The following is a 20,732-nucleotide window of genomic DNA, read 5'->3' as shown; positions in this document are numbered from 1 at the left end:
GAGTGAAAATCTTGAAAATTCCAAATGAAATAGACATAATTCAATTTAGAAGATAATATTACGCATTCTTGAGATGTATTACAATATCTCCCCCTTGAGAACATTCATCCTCGAATGAGACTGACTAAGAGGGGAGAAAAGACAACTGACGTACATACTGAACATGAATAACTGAAACATGATATCATGGCTGACATGACTGACAAGCTGAACATATAATACTAAACATGCATATCTGATGCTGTGTAATTGATTCATGAATGCATGACTGAGTGTTCTGAAGAACTAAGTTTCTCACAATAAGAATGCATGTTTGATACATAATTACATAACTAAACTGATACATGAGTGCTTGAAGAAATATGCAATGGTACTTGATACCAAGTTTATAATGGGAACATGAGCATGAAACTGCATACCAAGTTTGTGATGAACACTGAACATGAAACTGAGTAAGCTTAAGCAGAACTGTTACCTTGATCTTGATCTGAGTTAACGAAGAAGAGGTGAGGATACTTGGTATGCATGTCTGCCTCTGCTTCCCAAGTAGCTCCCTCGACGGAAAAATTTCGCCAAAGAACTTTAACTAGAGGGACTTTTTTGTTCCTCAATCTACAAGTCTGATAGTCTAAGATTTTGATTGGAACCTCATCATAAGAGAGAGTGTTATGAACACCAATACTCTGAATAGGGACTACAACTGATGGGTCACCTATGAACTTCTTGAGCAAAGAGACATGAAAGACTGGATGAACTAAGGCTAGATCTGAAGGTAATTCAAGCTCATAGGCTACCTTGTCAAAGAGACTGAGAATCTTAAAGGGACCGACATATCAGGTACTAAGCTTTTCCTTCATACCGAGTATCTTTACTCCCTTCATGGGAGAGATCTTTAGATATACATGACCACCAATCTAAAACTCGAGATCTTTTCTATGAACATCTGCATAAGACTTTTGTTGGGTCTGAGAAGCCCGGAGTCTTTCTCAAATCAACTGGACTTTTTCTAAGGTGTTGAATACCAAGTCAGGACCTATGACTGAGACCTCACTAACTTTGAACCAACCAATTGGAGATCTACATTTCCTACTATAGAGAGCTTTGAATGAAGCCATCTAAATACTGGAATGATAGTTGTTGTTTTATGCAAACTCAATCAAAGGTAAGTGGCCATCCCAACTTCCCTTGAAATCGATTGCACATGCCCTTAGCATATCTTCTAATGTCTAAATGATCCCTTCTACTTGACTATCTGTCTGAGGATGAAAGGTTGTACTGAGATGAACTTGGGTACCAAGACCCTTTTGGAACGCTTTTCAAAAATGAGAGGTGAATTGGGTACCTCTGTCTGAGATATTATATAGCGGAACACCGTGCAATCTAACCAACTCCTTGATGTAGAGTTTGGCATAATCCTCGACTGAATAAGAGGTATGAACTAGAAGAAAATGAGTTGTTTTGGTCATTCTGTCTATAATGACAGAGACTGAATCATGTTGATGACGATTTTGAGGCAAAACCATCACGAAGTCCATGTTCATAACCTCCCACTTCCAAGTAGGAATACTGAACTCCTGTATGGACCCACTAGGCTTCTAATGCTCTATCTTAACCTACTGATATGTAAAGCACTTAGCCACAAACTCTGCAATGTCTTTCTTCATCCTAATCCACCAATAGAGTTCCCGTAAGTCGCGGTACATCTATGTGGCCCCTAGATAAATAGAGTAGCGCACACCATGAGCTTCTACTAGAATTTTCTATCTTAAGTCATCTACTCCTGGAACACAGAGACGACCCTGACAATGAAGAACATTATCTCCCCCTTGGGAGAAAACCTCTATTTTCTTATCCTAAACTGACTTTTTTACTTGATAACGCTGGGATCTCTATCTTGCTTTTCTTTCACTTCAGAAACTAGAGATGATTCTGAACTACTCTGAACCCATATATCACCCTCATCTGTATTGACTAAGCGAACGCCTAGTCTGGCAAGCTGATATGCTTTCTGAGCTAACTTCTTCTTACTGTCATCCACATGAGTAACACACCCATAGATAGTCTACTGAGAGCGTCGGCCACTACATTAGCCTTGCCCGGATGATAGAGAACACTCATGTCATAATCTTTCAAGAGCTCTAACCACCTTCTCTGACGAAGATTGAGATCTTTCTGAGAAAAGACATACTGAAGACTCTTATGATCTGTGAACACATCTACATAAACACCGTATAGATAATTCCTCCAAATCTTCAAGGAAAATACTACGGCTGCTAACTCAAGATCATGAGTAGGATAATTCCTCTCATGGGGTTTAAGCTGTCTAGAGGTGTAGGCTATGACCTTACTAAGCTGCATGAGGACACAACCCAAACCTACTATGGATTTATCATAATACACTACGAACCCATCTAGACTATTTGGAAGAGCTAAAACTGAAGCTGAGGTAAGTCGAGTCTTTAACTACTAAAAACTCTTCTCGCAAGGATCTGACCACTGAAACTTGACTTTATTCTGAGTCAATCTAGACATAGGGGATGCAATAAAATAAAATCCCTCAACAAACCATCTGTAATATCCAGCCAAACCTAAGAAACTCCTAATATCTAATAGAGAGATAGGGCGAGGCCAGTTTCTTACTACTTCGGTCTTTTGAGAATCTACTCTAATGCCATCACCGCAAATGATGTGACCAAGAAATGCTACTAACGTTAGACAAAATTCGAACTTACTGAATTTGATAAATAATAGATGATCTTTGAGAGTCTGAAGTACTATTCTGAGATAGTTTGCATGATCGCACTCACTGCGGAATAGACCAGGATATCATCTATTAAGACTATGACGAATATGTCCAAGTACTACTTGAACACATGGTTCATCAAGTCCATGAAAGTGCCTGGGGCATTGGTAAGACCAAATGATATAACTAAGAATTCGAAGTAACTATACCGGGGGCGGAAAGCTATTTTCGAAATGTCACATTCCCTAACTCTGAGCTGATGATAGCCGGATCTGAGGTCTATCTTAGAGAAATAACTGGCACCCTGAAGTTGGTCAAACAATTTATCGATTCTGGAAAGAGAATACTTGTTCTTGACCATGACCTTATTGAGTTGACGGTAGTCTACACATATCCTAAGAGAACCGTCTTTTTTGCGCACGAATAATACTGGAGCGCCCCACGGGGAAACACTGGGCCTGATGAATCCCTTATCTAAGAGATCCTTAAATTGTTCTTTCACTTCTCTGAGTTCTGCTAGTGCCATTCTGTATGGCAGAATAGAGATAGGCTGAGTATTTGGAAGAAGATCAATACCAAAGTCTATTTCTCTTTCGGGAGGAATTACTGGAAGATCTTTGGGAAAAACATCTAAATATTCATTCACTACTGGGACTGATTCAAGACTGGGAGTTTTGGAACTAGTGTCCTTAACTCGAACAAGATGATAGACGCATCCTTTAAATATCATTTTCCATGCCCAAAGGTAGGAAACAAGCTGACCTCTGAAAGCGGACACACTACCCTTCCACTCTAGGATGGGTTTATTTGGAAACTAAAACTGGACTATTCTATTTCTGCAGTTAATTACGGCATTATAGGAATGAAGCCAATCCATTCCGAGAATGACATCAAAATCAGTCATCTCTAATTCGACTAAGTCTGATGAGGTGACTTTCTGAGATATCATAACCAGGTAGTTCCTGTATACCCACCAGGCTATAATGGTTTTACCCACTGGGGTAGAGACTAAAAAGGGCTCTACTAGAATTTTGAGACTGATTCTGAAACCGACTGCTATATAAGGAGTAAGAAAAGACAAAGAAGTTCCTGGATCTAGCAAAGCATAAGCATGCACATAAAAGATTTATAACGTACCAATAACTACAGTAGGAGAATTTTCCTAATCCTATCGGGACTAAAGAGCATAGAAACGATTTGGCCATTGCCCACTAGTAGCACTGGAGGTGGCACCCTGTTGATTTGGGTAACCAGACTGAGCTGAGGAGCGATTCTGTTGACCCTGAGGATAGTCTCTGATTTTGTGGCTTAGCTTCCCACATTCAAAATAAATACCACTTCCATCTCTGCAAATACCCTGATGGTGCTTGCCATAAGTCTGGCAAAGAGAATAGGTACGGGAACTGCTAACACTGCCCTGGGACTTAAAGTCTGGTGCTCTGTCTTTGTTACCCTCTCTGAACTTAGGAACTAGAGCACTGGCTGTAGAAGGAGCTAGAACTAATGACTTAGGATGAAACTGAGAATGTTTTCCTTCATCTGACTTAGGCTGAGCGAAGTTGAAACTATATATCTTTTCCCTCTTATTCTGTTTCTCCCTCATCTTAATCTTTTGATCATCAATCTACTGAGCATGATTTATAAGCCTGGCTAAAGTCATGTCACTATTTAGCATGGCAGATCTGCACTCATTAACCACTCTATTATTCACCCCTGAAACGTACTTACTCATCCTTGCCCTGTTATCTGTAACCACATGAGGGACATATCTGGCTAATTGAGTAAACTTAAGAGAATACTCTTTCACTCTCATATTGCCCTTCCTGAGGTTGATGAATTCTAACACCTTAGATTTCCTAAGCTCTGGGGGAAAGAATCTATCGAGGAAAGCAGACGTAAAATTCTCCCACTTAACTGGCCTTATATCATCTACCCTCTCTGACTTCCACTGCTTGAACCAAGTGTGAGCAACATCCTGCAACTGATAAGCAGCTAGCTCAACACTCTGAACAGTTTTCACCCCATGATGTCTGTCACCTTCTGCATCTGATCTAGGAATTCCTGAGGGTCCTCATCTATCTTAACCTGAGAAAGGATAGAGGATTCATTCGGGTGAAGTCTCGAATCCTAACTGCGACTGAGTTGGCCACTAGTTTGGCCAGAATGATTGTTGGTCATTCATTTTGAACAGTAACTGACTTAGCAAGAGTAGTGAATGTGGCCCTGAACTCCACATGAGAAACATGAATGCCCAAAGGATCTTTGGAGGGGCTGACAGATTTTCGTTTCTTCTTTTAGAAGGCATGTTCTGTAGAAGAAAGAGAGAAATGGATTAGTCTGAGAGATTGACTTGAGATTAAGCTCACTGTCATGACATGAATACTAAAAGAGGGGAAATTGTTCCTAAAACATCTTATAGCCTCTTGTACATAAATGTGGCGCGCAGCACACCCATGCAGAAAACTCTACTAGATACAGCTTTCAGATATCCCAGGACTTTATTAAACCATAGGTTATGATACCAAGTTTGTAATGCCCCAAATCTGATACTCGGAATGCTACATGATGCTCATGACCCCAAAGGACCACAAGCTAACCTATGGCTGATACCTGTGCCTGTATACTACATAAAATACTGAATAATATGGAAACATGAACTAAAAGGCCATAGGTTCAAAATTGAACAAAATGTGAATAATATAACATCTGTGTAGGGTACTAGAATACCCTAAACAAAACTAAAAATATTGATATCTGAAACATGATTGTCTAGAAAGGCTCTAACTGACTGAACTGTCTAAGTAAGGAGCTGATGGGATATGTCCCCAACTAAGTCCAACTAATAAGCTAATTAATGAGATAATAGAAAATAATCATGTCCTTGAATAATGAGGACTCACTTCTAACTCTGACTGCTGAAACTGGAATCTACTGCTGATCTGGAGCTCGTGCTCTGAACCTATGGTATAAGACACCATAGCGCAAATGCGTCAGTACTTTGAATGTACTGGTATGCATGTGAGGTAGGATGAATGCATGGGGTTCATATGCATGAACAATAATAATAACTGACTAACTATTATGCATGTGAGAATGCATGCATGAGACATAACAACTGACACTAATACTGTGATAACATGATTATTGAATCTGAATATAACTGATAACATTAAAGACCATATCTGACAGTCCTAAATCTGATAGAACTATCTGAGTTGACTGTATCTGACAGTCTTGAAATCTGAAGAACTATCTGAGTTCTATTACTGAGACTATGGGAGGTAGTCATCTAACTGATATGTCCCAAATAATGCATTATAGCTGAATTGGGGTCCAATCTATGCCCTAATTGGAAGGGTGTCAATACCGCGCCACTGGTAAGGACATCATGTGAGTGACCCTAATATAACAAGTAACTCTAGTGAGAATGGTGGGAACCCTCATATAGCAGGCTAAGCCACCTCATCTATCATTATATAGAAGGCTATGATGTCTTAACCTATGCTGGCTACATAGTTATGGAATACAAGGATTTTTTCTAAGAATCACACCCTAATATAACAGGTGATTTCCCATCCTTGGGTTCACTCGGTGCTAATTTCTACTCCCATCTAAATAGACACTGAACATAATTTACTGAACTGAATATGGACTGAGTTACTAAATTCCGTTGACTAACGGAATATTACTGATATCTGACTGAATTCATGTGATCATAGAGATTTCCTGAGTCATAAGACTATCTGAAGTCTAAGGATTCATAGCCTGACTGAGAGTATCATGGAAACATGACATGGCTCTAGGCACACAACTAATATTTTAGGTACAAGTACCCCCAGGACTCAATGGAGGGAAAACTGACCAAGCATCACTTACTTGAATATATAACTAACATCATAATCCATAATACATTTATAGAAGCATTCCATCAAAAATATGATAGGCATAACTTGCACATACATGGGGATTTCATGACATCATACTAGTTGGGCATTGTTCCTTCACCTAGGCATTTAATCAAACACATGGTAGGCGTAGTATATGTAGACAACATTATACAACAATTAATATTATGATTTATCTCTAATTTCATCATCTAGGGTTTATTCATAGGTTCACATAAATATACGCTTATACAAATCAATTCCACATAAAATTGATCACCCAACATGAATTTGAATTCAATTGATCATTCTCAACATAAACAAAATAAACCCAACATGAAATTTATAAAGAAACCCATAAACTTAAACTTAGAAAAGAGATTCTTTGTCTTCATGGACAAAAGGAGTCTATGAATGAACACTAGGCATACCTTCATTCGTGATTTCATGAAGATTGATGGAGGAAGTTTTTGATTCTGAATCTTCTATGAAAAGCCCTAGGTTGTTCTTGAGAGGTTTTTGATAGAAACTAGTATATTTTGGGTGAAAGTGGTTGAATCACATGTTAAAGGTCTTAAATAGGGGTGGGAAGTTGACCCTTTTAATCCTGGATGTGTCATTTAATTTCAGTAAAAATTTCCCAAAATTGAGAGATGGCACGACGTGGAGCCATCACGTTGCCCCTTCCTTTGTGATCTGGAACTTTAACACGACAAGGGGGAGTTCGCACTGAGACACTGGAAAAAGGATAATTCTGAACTTGGCCCTGGCGCGATGCGCCATAATTGCGGACCCCTACTGGAATTTTCCAAATGTCATTTCCTCTTGTGGTGCGGCGCGCCACTGACTAATATGACGCTGTTTTACGACGGAAACTTGAAATAGTCATAATTTCTGACCCGATTATCGGATTTGGGAAAATCTTATACCGATGAAAAGCTTATTGAATTTCTCACATGACAAAAAGTGAAAATATTGAAAATTCCTCGTGTAATATTCACCATTCACTTTAGAAGCTAATATTAGGTATTCTTTAGATGAAATTAGCTAGGAAAAGTATGGGGTATTATACTTTGGTCGGCTGGTGTGCAGGTTAATAAAATCTTTATATGTCCTCAAACAAGCCTTTAGGCAGTGGTACTCCAAGCTATTTGAGGCTTTGTTTTTTGGGGGTTTCACTTCGAGCCTCAATGACTATTCTATCTTTAAGAAAATATCTAGTTCTTTTATTATTCTTGTGATTGTTTATGTTGATGATATTTTAATGATTGGTCATGTTACAAATGAGATTACTTCTCTTAAAACTTTTCTTGATGAAAAATTCAAAATTAATCCTTTAGTTGAAACTCTAGCTCCCCTTGCCTAAAAGCTCTTGAGAGAATTATGAAGTGTTTAGGAAGAGTTTCTAAGTGTTAATAAAAAGAATGATAGGATAAATAACCTCCCAAGTAGGTCAGAAGTTGTGGGACCCTATTAGGATAAGTGGAAAAATTTCAGAATACACCCACTTAAGTTGCACCAAAAATCTCATCATAGGGATACGACTGACCATCACGAGTCGTACCCTCCCAATACGATCGGTATCCATCACTCGTATCCTAAACCTCCACCTTTGGACTTAACATTGTCCAGTATACGACTTATCCAATCAAGTCATACCAACAACATACGATCCGTATCCATGCAGAATAAAATACTAGGAGGATCGAACATTGTCTACCATACAAGTACCTGGTACGATTTGTACCCTAGATTAAAGATCATGGTGAACCACTCGTACTCAGATCCAACCTAAGTAACAAAGTCTTAGATTAAGTTAAGAAATGAAAAGATCTGTAACCACCAATACGACTCGTACCCCTAAGTCGTACCCTTTCTAGTAACCAAACTTCATCCCATAAACCAATACTAGTCAGTATACAACCGGACCATACTACCCATACCCCAACATACATCTCGTACCCATGAGTCGTATTGGGTCCAGAGATCAGAATTTAGGAAATTTTCTAAGGTCCAGAAACTAGGGTGTTTCACTTAACTATAATTTTCTTTCACTTGTGTTCTTTGGTCTGTCCTTTGGTCTAATCACTCAGTTTCTACTTAAAAATGCTTCTGGGGTAATAAATAGGTAGCTTTTGATATCTATCACACCATCTGTTGATTATTATGCTTAGGTCATCACACTATTTTGCTCCTATACATTCTGCACTACGCTCCTATTAGTTTCCATGTTTTCTTCTTTGTCATTATTCTTTTCATTACTATTTTGATTTGTTTTATTTGAGCTAAGAATCTTTCAGCAACGGCCGCTCTACCTCCACGAGGTTGGTTTCCCCAGACCCTACTTTGTGGGATTTTCCTGGATATGCTGGTGGTGGTGGCGGTAATAAACTGGTAACAATAATGTCTGACATTGCATATAAATGCATCCATTTAATTTTAAACGTATAATATCCTGTGTTACTTATTCGATTAAGGTTTAGGTGGAATATTCATGTTCTTTCACATATAGGATTTTCTCCATGTCCGTTTCTTTTTTCATTTATTTTCAATGATCCTTTAAGGGAGAAAATTAGCCTGAGTTATGTTAATATTTCAGGGTCTATAGCAATGTGTCCTGGTTAAATTATATTACAAAATAAGAATACATTATTATGAAGTACAAAATAAGAATGATAGTGCAAAAGGTTGACGCTGAACCATACCACAACAATAGTAGATTCCCCGAGTTGAATGAAAGCTCCCAACACGAGTAGAAAAAGTAAGCTAGTGAATATACATTTGACTATATTTTTTGTAACCTTTTTTTTTTTAGTCTAATATATTTTTTTGACTATTCTTTTTGGTTAAAAAACATGATCATATTATTTATAAATTAATTACTTTATTGTACATATTTAAAATTATCTCTTTCTTTTATTGGCCACTTACCTTAAATCCTCATTTTGTGAAACCTTTTTAGTGACCGTTGTGTTTACTTTTTATGGCAAGTTTAGTCGCTAATGCGTGTGTACTTTGTGGCAATAATATCATGTATCGCCACAAAATAGCATTCAGGTTTGAAGGTACTAACAACTCCAAAATCGCCACAAAAAACATGTAGTGGCAATTTACCGGTCTCACTTCAATGAATTTTGGGAGTTTTTTTTTGTTTTTCATCCGGTGTCCGGTGTTCGCTGCCTGCATTGGAGCCCCGACTAATCCGTATCAAACGTTGCAGAACCCATTAAGGTGGCAACGCTCCCAATAGAGGAGAACCCTCGACTTCTGATTAAGGGTGGAGCAGCCTCATCCACTACACCACAACCCATATTAGTATTTGGGGCTAACATAGAAATCCTAACTATCATTTTGTAATGGATTGAGTAAGCTTAAGCTGTATAAGGTACAGATTTAAGGCTCAAGGTGGATTTGGGCGTTTTTAAGTTTTATGCTCCAAAAAGAAAAAGATACGAGAAGTTGTTGGGTTCGAAATTAAGAGGGCGTCATGTGAAAGCTACTAATTGTAAATCATTGAACGATAATTCAGATGACAAAGAAAAACATGCTTAAACATAATACTATTGATATGATTCAACCAATTAGCCTACATACTAATAACCTAAATAAAAAAAATATAAAAACTATTTGAGAGAAAATCCCCTAAATAATACTCCCTCCGTTTCGGAATAAGTGAATTGTTGGGGTATTTATTTGTGTTTCAAAATAAGTGAATCATTGAATTTTTTTCTAAATTTGCCCGTATGATTTAACAATCAATTAACTTTTGAAAAGGTATTACAAGGTCAACTTTTTTTTTTTTGGGTAAAAATGGAAAATTGTGTTAAATTTATGTCTTTAATACTTTTTTTTTAATATGTGTGCTAAAATACAACAATTTATTTATTATGAAACGGAAGAAGTACTCTTTAAAGATTACATTGTGGATATCAGTGTGTTATGACTTGAAAAGAGAGAATTTCTATTTATAGAGTTACAAAACATTTGCTCTAACAAAGAATAAACGTAATAGAAATCTAATAGGAAAGAGATTTTTTCCTACTAGGAAACCTTTCCACTAAAAAATCCTTTCAGAAGTAAAATACAATTATGATAGAATCTGATTAATGTAGAAAATTCAGACAAATCCTAACAAATTTCCCCTTGGCCTGAATTTTCTGACAAAATTGATCATCATCTTTTTCTTCGTGTAATCTCCATCACTGCTGCTTGTCATGGTTAAAAATAAAGTTTCAAATATTATGGGTTAAAATTCATTTTAAAAATATTTTATTTTTATTTTTTAAGATGAAGCAACAAAAATGTTGAAAATATACTTTAAACTCCTCCGTATATAACTAGACAAAGATCTTCATTATCGCAAAACTAGTTGCACCTTCATCTGAAACCACTTTAAACCCGTCTTTAATCTCGTCTCATCAAATCATTGGACTTTTGAACCGTAAACTTTGATACTACTTGTTGGGTTCGAAATTGAGAGGGCGTTATGTGGAAGCTACTTGCAAACCATTGAACGATAATTCAGGTGATAAAGAAAAACATATTAAAACATAATACTATTGGCATGATTCGGCCAATTGGCCTACATATTAATAACCTAAATAAAAAAATATAAAAACTATTTGAAAGAAAATTTCGCGTAAATAAGACTCTTTAAAGATAAATTGTGAATGTTATTGTGTTATGACATGAGAAGAGAAATCTTCTAAGTTACAAAACGTTTTATCTATGAAAGAATAAATCTAATAGAAATTATCTAGTAGGAAAGACATCTTTTCCTACCGATAAGTCTTTCCACTAAGAAATCTTTTCCAAAGTAAAACAGAAATTCAGTAAAAATCCTAACACAAGTTAGTATATTACTACAAAGAAACCTGACGAACCTATCTTAAATAATCCCACTTTTTATTCATCAACCATACAACTTGAAGTTGTTTTCAATTGAATAAAGTGCATAGCTCGGAAGATGTGAGTACTGAGTATTGTTCAGACAGAGAAAATTTTGTGGATTCTCCTCTATATACTCAACATAGCCAGACACAGCCGCATGGTGAGGCATCCTTCATTTCTTTTAAGTTTTGAAATTTCTCTATTGATACTATGGAATCTGCACCTTCTTCATAGAATCGTCGTTCAAATAACCATCAAACAATGATCATTAGGTTTTAATTGCATACTTTTTTCTCATCACTACACTTGACTCTTGACTGATCCAAGTTACTTAGAAAATTTTCTTTCATAACCATTTTCTTTATTATAGTACTTACTTTTCTTTCTCAACTTTTTCCTAGTAAAATAATTGATCTAATATCTAACCATGTTATGACCCTGAGGCAGTCAAATGAAACCCAAAATATAAAGATTCTTACAAAAGAAAAAAGACACTCCATATATCACAGTAAACCTTTGAGTACAGATATGAACCAGCTGCTTCACGAACCTGCTTGATTTCATGATGCAAGTTCGCTTATTTAAAACAATATAATTAGCACAACACAACAAACAAGGAATTATTCAAAGCTAATACAAAATGATAGACATAGTAATAAAGAACATAATGGGGATAAATTAATAAACTGCACGCGTCCGCTTAGCAAGTGAAGCCAGTATTATTCATTCCACAGTTATTGAGGATGAGGCTAAGAGTCAGCGGCACATTCAGATTTAGTCCCAGTATGTTTGCTCTTATGGCTGTGCACAAGCAAGCTGCCACCTCTAGATTCGCCAGCCCCTGGATCAAACTACAACATGGCAAAGTTGGAGGAGAACCCACCACTACATTCACCAAATTTAGTAAATTAGCACATACCCCAAGTTTCAGTGCATCTCTTGGGCACCTTCCATTACCACCTCCATTGCCTCCACCATTTCCGGTACCACCACCGTTGCCTCCACCATTACCGCTACCACCTCCGTTGCCGCCGCCATTCCCGCTACCACCTCCATTACCACCACCATTTCCATTACCACCTCCGTTCCCGCCACCATTTCCGCTGCCACCTCCATTGCCTCCACCGTTCCCGTTACCACCTCCGTTGCCCGAACCTCCGCCATTACCAGAGCCGCCACCTCCGTTTCCCGAACCTCCGCCATTACCAGACCCGCCACCTCCGCTTCCGGAACCGCCGCCTTTACCAGATCCTCCACCATTGCCAGAGCCACCACCCTTCTGGCCACCACTACCATTTCTAGGAGGATAAGGACAGGAGAAACAGTCAGTAGTTCCACTGACAATGGCAAAGAAAAGGAGATTGAACGAGAGGAAAAGGGTAAGTGATGAGGCTCTAGTTATGGAAGCCATGTTATTGCAGGAAAGCTAAAGCAGAAAGTATGTATATTACTTGCAAAGATGACTGAACAAATTAAATGGTACTAAGGCAGGGTATTTATACTGCTAAAAAGAATAAACAGTTGGTGGAAATAGACTTTTATCATGGAAGTAAATTATGAGATTAACACTTCTTATGGATTACAGCTTCATAGCTACAGTAATATATGCCCGTGACTTGGAATCTGCAGGACATATTTAGGCTATGCTAGCTCCACTCTATTTTTCATTAATTCACAAATTATACTCCATATTAGGACAATTCCATGTCTACCTATTTAATGGTAACCCAATTCCTCAACGCATCTTCAAAAAAAGGTGAACAGTTTAAATAAGAGAAAAGACATCACAACAGTGGCGGAGCCACAGCCAACGAAGGATGGTCAAATGAATATTCGTTCGTCGGATAATTTTTTTGAGTATATAAGTTAAATATAGATATTTATGGTTATATACATTTTGTTGCACATCCTTGACAAGCTAGAGAAGCATAGTCCAGTGGTCAAGAGTGTGCATTTTTGCATCAACAACCCAAGTTCAAATCTTTGCAGATGCAGCAGTGCTTTATTTTCTTTGTTTTTTAAACAGTTTTGCCCAAGGAAAAATATGAACACTCTTAACCAAAACCCTCATGAACTTGTTGATATATATATAATAAGAAAACATCTTCTTCATCTTCTTCAACCCCTCCCCCCTCGTTCCCCCACCCCCAAGACATCGTTGGTGCATTATTTGTAAATTGTCATCACAAGAAACAAGATTAAAGATGGAAGTTCTTGGCTTCTTCTCATCCAATTGTCAAATATAGTTGAGACTTTCTAAAAGTTTGATAAAATTCTTTCATGTGACATTGAATTTAGTTTTTTTCTTCTTTTTAGAAATGAATTAGAATATTTGTCAATTCCTTGTTAATTTTGATTGTTAAAAACGTTGAGTGAGTTAGAATTAAAGGTTGAAATAATATTTTAATGGAAAAAAAAAATTAAATTGGTGTCTTTGTAGACACGTAAAATTTATTGGATCAAATTCATATAAAATTTGAATTTCATCTATATTTTATTGGGTCTAAAATTATTTTGGGCTTAAAAAAATAATAAACCCATTTTATTCCTCATCAAGGTTCATCTCACGTTGAAGTCCAAACTCATCAAGTGACGTGACATCCCAGTCAAATCCAAGACCAGTGAGACGCCGCTACATGTACAAATGAGGTGGAAATCTCATTCAAATTCAACAACCAGTCAAAAGGCGTTAAGTGTCAAAGTGACATATTTCGATCAATCACAAGCAACTAGGTCTACCCCCTACAACTATAAATAAGGGTAACATAACATTCTAGAAAAAAGAGGAAAAGGGGAGGGACTTAGAAAAGAGGACTTTGATAAGCATTAGCAACGTCAGCGTTGCCTATCAAGTTCTTGCAAGGAGCAATCAACGGATTTCTTTTCGAAGATTATTCCAAAACGACAAAATACTTTCCGACATGCCCGACGATTGAAATACGTCTCTAGGAGTTCAAATCATCCAACGATTCGAGAAACACGCTACTGAAGGCCCACAGATCATAAGAATCAAGAGAATAACAGAGTTGTACTTACAAGATTGTACTAAATAAAATTATTCTTTTTGTTTATTTTATTTTTGTTTGCAGTTAATTTTCAGCAGTACAAAAATTTATTGCGAACAAATTTTGGCACGCCCAATGGGACCAGTTCTGCTCTTCATCTCTTCCTTCTACAAATTGAAAAATCACAAATTCAACTACTACAATGGACTTCGAAAAAATATATGAAGTTTCGTGCAAGAAGTCTACTACTGCCAAATCTACTGAAATCACACTTGTTGGCCCCATCAATCAATGCAATCTCAACGGTTGTGCTTTGGATGGATCCCAATACTTCACCTTTTTTGGAGATGACGAAAGGGAGAAAATCTCAAATTTTGGTTGTAACTACGACCTCTGGGAGCAACTTTGCATCTATATTATCAGATGAACCGTCTGAAACTGTCTGCAACTTTGGAGAATCTGAGGACTTAATGAATTCTCCAACTTCAATGAAAGCCAACACCTTCATGGTTGATGCAGTTGACATGGATGAGAAGTTTGCAATGATGGAGCAAACCATTGAAGACTTGAACAAGTCTGTTTAAAACCGTATTCTAAATGAATCGAGGGCTTACCAATGCTAGTTGGATATCAACTACCAAAATTTTAACAATTTGATGGAAAGGGAAATTCAAGAAAATATATTTCTCATTTTGTTAAAATTTATAGCAGTGCTGGCATACATGGTGATCTTCTTGTCAAGTAGTTTGTTCGCTCTTTGAAAGGAAACACCTTTGATTGGTACACGGACTTGGAATCTAAACCAATTGATTGTTAGGAGCAACTAAAAAGTCAGTTCCTAAATCATTCCTACAGCACCCGTCATACAGCCAGAATGATGAAATTGACAAATATAAGACAAAGAAAAGATAAGCCTGTAGTGGACTATATAAATCATTTGCGAACATTAAGATTTGATTGCAAGGATCAACTTTCTGAAACTTCTGCAATTGAAATTTGCATTCAAGGGATGCGTTGGGGCCTTGTGTATATCCTCCAAGGAACTAAGCCTCAAACTTTTAAAGAATTAGCTACGCGTGCTCATGACATGAAGCTAAGTATTGCAAGTCATAGAATGGCGTCACCTGTTTTTATCCTAGAAAAAAAGTCACAAAATTCAAAGACTCGTCTAAAGACCGAATTGGGGAATCTATAACAACAACTGTGAGTTTTACGAAGGCCTCCATGTGATAAAAGTTACAAAAGGAAGCTCCAAAGAAACAAATGGGAGAAGTAAATAATCAACCAATCTTGAAGGAGTTACAAGCAAAGGTATATCCTTTCCCCGACTCTGATATTCGTGAAATTCTTGACGAGTTGCTAACTAAAGAAATCATTAAAATTCCTAAGTCAAAGGGACCTGAAAAATCAAACAAAGTCGACGATCCTAAATACTGGAAGTTTCACCGCATTGTTGGTTATCACACCATAAAATGCTTCATCATGAAGGAAAAAATCATAACATTAATGCAAGAAGGAAAGATCGTTATCGATGATGTCGATATAGTTGATGCAAATTATGTTAGCATCGAACTGGACCATATAAAAGGTTCAATTTCAAAAGTACTACAATCCATTTGCTCTATGGCATCACCAAAAGGTGAGGGAATCATCGTGTTATAGTTTAGGAGCTTTGACCCAATATAGGTTCCCACCCTAAAGAAAGCAACAAGTAAGTCCATGTCAATGACCTCTCCAATAGTAACAAGGGGGATACTTGAACATGGATCGCCCGTAAAAGAAAAAATATCAAAGTGCTTCTAAATTCCAACTTCCAAAAGTCGGCACAAGATCAAGTGCAAATCTGCTTCAAACAATGAGGGCAATAAATACCAAACTGAAGTGCAACAATACTCCATTACAAAGGGTTAGAAGGAAAGTTACATTCCAATAATTCTTCTCCAAAATTCTCCTTGATGCACGAGTTTAAACTGCAAGTCAAAAATGCTCCTCGACACATGAGCCCAAACTGCAAGTCAAAAATGCTCCTTGATGCACGAGCCTAAACTGCAAGTCAAAAATGCTCCTCGACGCATGAGCCTAAACTATAAGTCAAAATGTTCCTTAAGGCACGAGCTTAAAGTGCATGTCACTTCTGGCCCGCATAAGTCTAAACTGTGAAAGACTCTTTAAAAAAAAGAAAAAAAAAGAAAAATAAAAGAAAAAGAAACTTTTAAAAAATTAAATTAACTCATCATTCTTGAACTACGTTATGACTTGATCCTTCCGAGGTACGTAGGCAGCTTAGAGTATTTTTACTCTAAGTTCAGTCGTATGAGTTAAAAAAATAAAAAAGGAAGAAAAGTGTGTGTCATTATTTGAGCACGGAAATAACACTTTGAATTGACATAGATATCACATAAGGATAAACGTTCCTTCGCTAAATTTACTGCTGACATGCAAAGGTGAAGAGACCAGCAAGGCAAAATAGATTTCGATAATATATATGTATAAATCTATATAGGTGTTCACTATTATTTTAACATATGTGGTAGATCTTAGAGACTTCTCTGCAAAAAAAAAAATACGGCTCATGATTCAAAGGTTCCTATGCCAAGTTATGAATTTTCTATCATAGCCGCTCAAAGTTGCAAAATAGGCCATCAAATTTCGAACTAAGCTGACTTTGATGACGTATCTATATAAATCCATAAGGGCATTAATTGTTGTTTTTATGTTGTTGTAGATCTGTGAATATACTTTTTAACAAAAAAAATGGCACCTGATTCTGATACTCATACGTCGAGATACAAAATTTATCATGACGCTGCGCAAAGATGATAAAACTAGCGAACCAAGATTAAAGGATCGGTTTTGGGGCAATATCTAGGACGATTTGGGTGCAATATGATTGTAATTCTCATGTGAGATGTAGATCTACGAGTCTAGTTTCCAACGCTAAAAATAGCTCCTGATTTTGGTATTCCTACATTGAGTATGAAATTGATTGTGATGATGTGTAAAGCTGATTAAACTAGCGAACCAGGATTAGAGGATCGATTTTGGGAAAATATCTAGGACGATTTGGGTGCAATATGATTATAATTCTTGTGAGATATGTAGCTCTACGAGTCTAGTTTTCAACACAAAAAATGGCTTCTGATTTCGATATTCCTACATCGAGATACGGAATTGATCGTGATGATGCGCAAAGCTGATTAAACTAGAGAACCAAGATTAGAGGATCGATTTTGGGGCAATATCTGAGATTATTTGGGTGCACCCTGATTGTAATTCTTACTTGAGATGTAGCTCTACGAGTCTAGTTTCCAACACAAAAAATGGCTCCTGATTTCGATACTCCTACGTCAAAATGCGGAATTTATTATGATGTTGAGTAATGTTGATAAAACATACGTATCAGGACATTGAATTTCATTTTTTATGAATCAAACAACACATATTTTTTTCTTCCATCGGAGAATAAATATTTACGTGGATGTGTGCCTAGTACATGCTCCTGACGCTAAAAAGGGGAACTTTCAGCGTCGTCAAGGATGAAATCACATCATTTCAAGTCACTTTCTTATCAAGCAGTAAGGAAGTCATGCACCAAATGGTTCAGCATCAATCATGTCGACCTTTTTGGTCTGACATCAAGACCATTTGCATAAACCTACACAAAAAAAAATGAAGATGGAATACATCTACAGTGTTGACTGGATGAAGCTTCTCAATTTTATGCAGATTGATGCCAACTACGTGAAACTTCAATCTGGCAATAAGTTTCGGTACCAAAGGCACGATGCTTCGATGTGGAATGATCAACATTGGGAGAAACACATCAGTGTAGTTCAACATGGCTGATATCGATGTCAATTAGCATGAAATTTGATTTTCAACCATTGATCTTCTATGCCGAGATGCAAGGAGTTTTCTACGCCGAGATTTAAGGAAATACGTACAAATTTTCTTTTCAAGAATAGAAAAGATTTGCTCTGAGTGTCTATTTCCAAGCCGTGAGACGGAATATTGCTCGCCAAATCCTCGAGAAAATGGGTGAAGCACCTAGTTGTTGCTTATTGAAAACTGCGACTCAAAAAATGATGCCTCAAGTGGTTCCTGACCAATCATCTGGACAATGTTTGTATATGTTTGGTGTGATATGGACACCACTTGCATTTTTTCATGAACCTACGAAAAAAGAAGCAAAGAGGAGTGATCACGAACATACTATCTGGAATCACGACATGGCAGCTTATAACGTCAACTTCAAAAATTGATTCTCATCAATACAGAAGGAGTTTGACGTTAATTTTTGGATATGACGCAACAATAAAAGTCTAGTATCTTCAGAACTAAGTCGTTCAATATTTGGACATTCCTACAGTCAGATATGATTTTTACTTTGCGAGTGTTTGAAGTTGACATTCTATATACTTCTTCGGTCGATGTTGCGAGGAGGTTGTATATTTTGCGTGACGTCCACCAATGTTGCCAAAAAGGTTGAGTGCACCAGCAGTGTTTTCCAAATACATGGTCACAATGAGGCCAAGGGATGTCTTTGCAAGGGTTACGGATTTCAAAAGATTGTGGTTGATGTGATTTCATAACATTTCCTTATATAGAGGCTCCTATGAAGAATTTTTAGTATGTATACAAGGAATGTTGTGGTGAAATTAGAAGATAAGAATCCCTGAGTATTTCAAATTGCCAATCAATTAAAAAATTACCATATTTAGGAGATTTCTGTGGAGGTGACTTTAATACATGAAACCAAAAGAAAAGTTGATATTTTTCTTTGGTACATGAAATCAAAAGGAAAGTTAATATTTTCCTTTGGTACAAAAAGCTCAAGTCAACTTTTTTACTTCATACGTGCAATATGTCAAGTAAGGGGGTTGTATTGATCCTTTTAATTCAAATACATTGAGAGAGTCACATTGTTGTGCAAGTAAAAACTACTTAAATAAATATTAAGGTAGTGATTTCTCATGTTCATACATATCCAAGAAGAGTAAAAAAAAATCAAGTTGGTCATTTTTTTTTACTCTTGAAATAATATCGAGTTTGTAGTCGATTGTGGATAAAAAATGAGGATCAACACAAACAAATTGTTGGTTGCTTTGACGAAGACTTTCACGATATGAAAGTTCATAGAGGAAACATTAGTTAGACCACTCGCAAGTATTGGTCTAACTAGGATGCACTGATGAGAAACAAATACCTTTGAAGTCACAAGAATGAAAGCACATTCATGTGTACTTCAAGTCTCACCGCCATGTTTCGGTAAGCCTACACGTCGACGAACCTTGAAGTAGGGGCGTCTGTAGACACATAAAATTTATTGGATCAAATTCATATCAAATTTAAATTTGATCCATATTTTATTGGGTCTAAAATTATTTTGGGCTTAAAAAAAATAATAAGCTCATTTTATTCCTCATCAAGGTTTATCTCACTTTGAAGTCCAAACTCATCAAGTGACGTGGCATCCCAGTCAAATCCAAGACCAATGAGACACCGTCATATGTACAAATGAGGTGGAAATCTTATTCAAATTCAACAACTAGTCAAAGTGACATATTTTGACCAATCATAAGCAACTAGGCCTACCCCCTACAACTACAAATAGAAGCTAACATAACAGTCTAGAAAAAGAGGAAAAAAGGAAAGACTCAAAAAAGAAAACTTTGACAAGCATTGGCAACGTCAACATTGACTATCAAGTTCTTGCAAGGAGCAATCAATGGAGTTCTTTCCGGAGATTATTTCAAAGTAACAAAACACTTTTCGACATTTCCGACGATTGAAATACGTCTCTAGGAGTATAAATCATCCAATGATTCGAGAAACACGCTACTGAAGGCCCTCAGATCATTTTTAAGTTTAGGAGAGAAGAATCAAGAGAATAAAAGAATTGTACTCACAAGATTCATTTAAATATAATTATTTTTTGTTTATTTTATTTTTGCTTATAGTTAATTTTCAGCACTACGAAAATTTATTGCAAACAGCCTTTACGGTTGTTAATTGGTGGTGTTAATACAGAAAAAATAATTAGAGGGAGAGGCATTTCCGTGGCAGGGGTGGGGGTTGGAAGAGGAGAAAGAAAGAGGGCGGTGGGAGGGGGGGATATGGTGAGAAGAAAGAAGAGAAAAAGTGGGGTGCAGGGGTGGGGGCTGGAAGAGGGGGAGGGGGGAGACTTTGAAGAAGAAGAAGGAACAGGGG

At 37.0% G+C, this 20,732-nt stretch overlaps 1 protein-coding gene across 1 annotated transcript; it reads right to left on the bottom strand.

Annotated features, from left to right (window-relative positions):
- Positions 1 to 11,992: 11,992 nt before the first annotated feature.
- On the bottom strand, positions 11,993 to 13,423 carry LOC107863443 (putative glycine-rich cell wall structural protein 1). The gene has a single exon (XM_016709354.2). The coding sequence runs from the start codon at positions 12,926 to 12,928 to the stop codon at positions 12,218 to 12,220; it is 711 nt and encodes a 236-aa protein (XP_016564840.1). The 5' UTR covers positions 12,929 to 13,423; the 3' UTR covers positions 11,993 to 12,217.
- Positions 13,424 to 20,732: the final 7,309 nt, after the last annotated feature.

This window comes from Capsicum annuum, chromosome 3 (genome assembly GCF_002878395.1).
Source record: "Capsicum annuum cultivar UCD-10X-F1 chromosome 3, UCD10Xv1.1, whole genome shotgun sequence".
NCBI lineage: Eukaryota > Viridiplantae > Streptophyta > Magnoliopsida > Solanales > Solanaceae > Capsicum > Capsicum annuum.
Note: the sequence above shows the minus strand (reverse complement) of the source record. Positions and strands in the feature narration are given on the sequence as shown.

Bases quoted from the DNA above. Each gene is read 5' to 3' on its own strand.
- LOC107863443 (XM_016709354.2), bottom strand. From the start codon at position 12,928: ATGGCTTCCATAACTAGAGCCTCATCACTTACCCTTTTCCTCTCGTTC.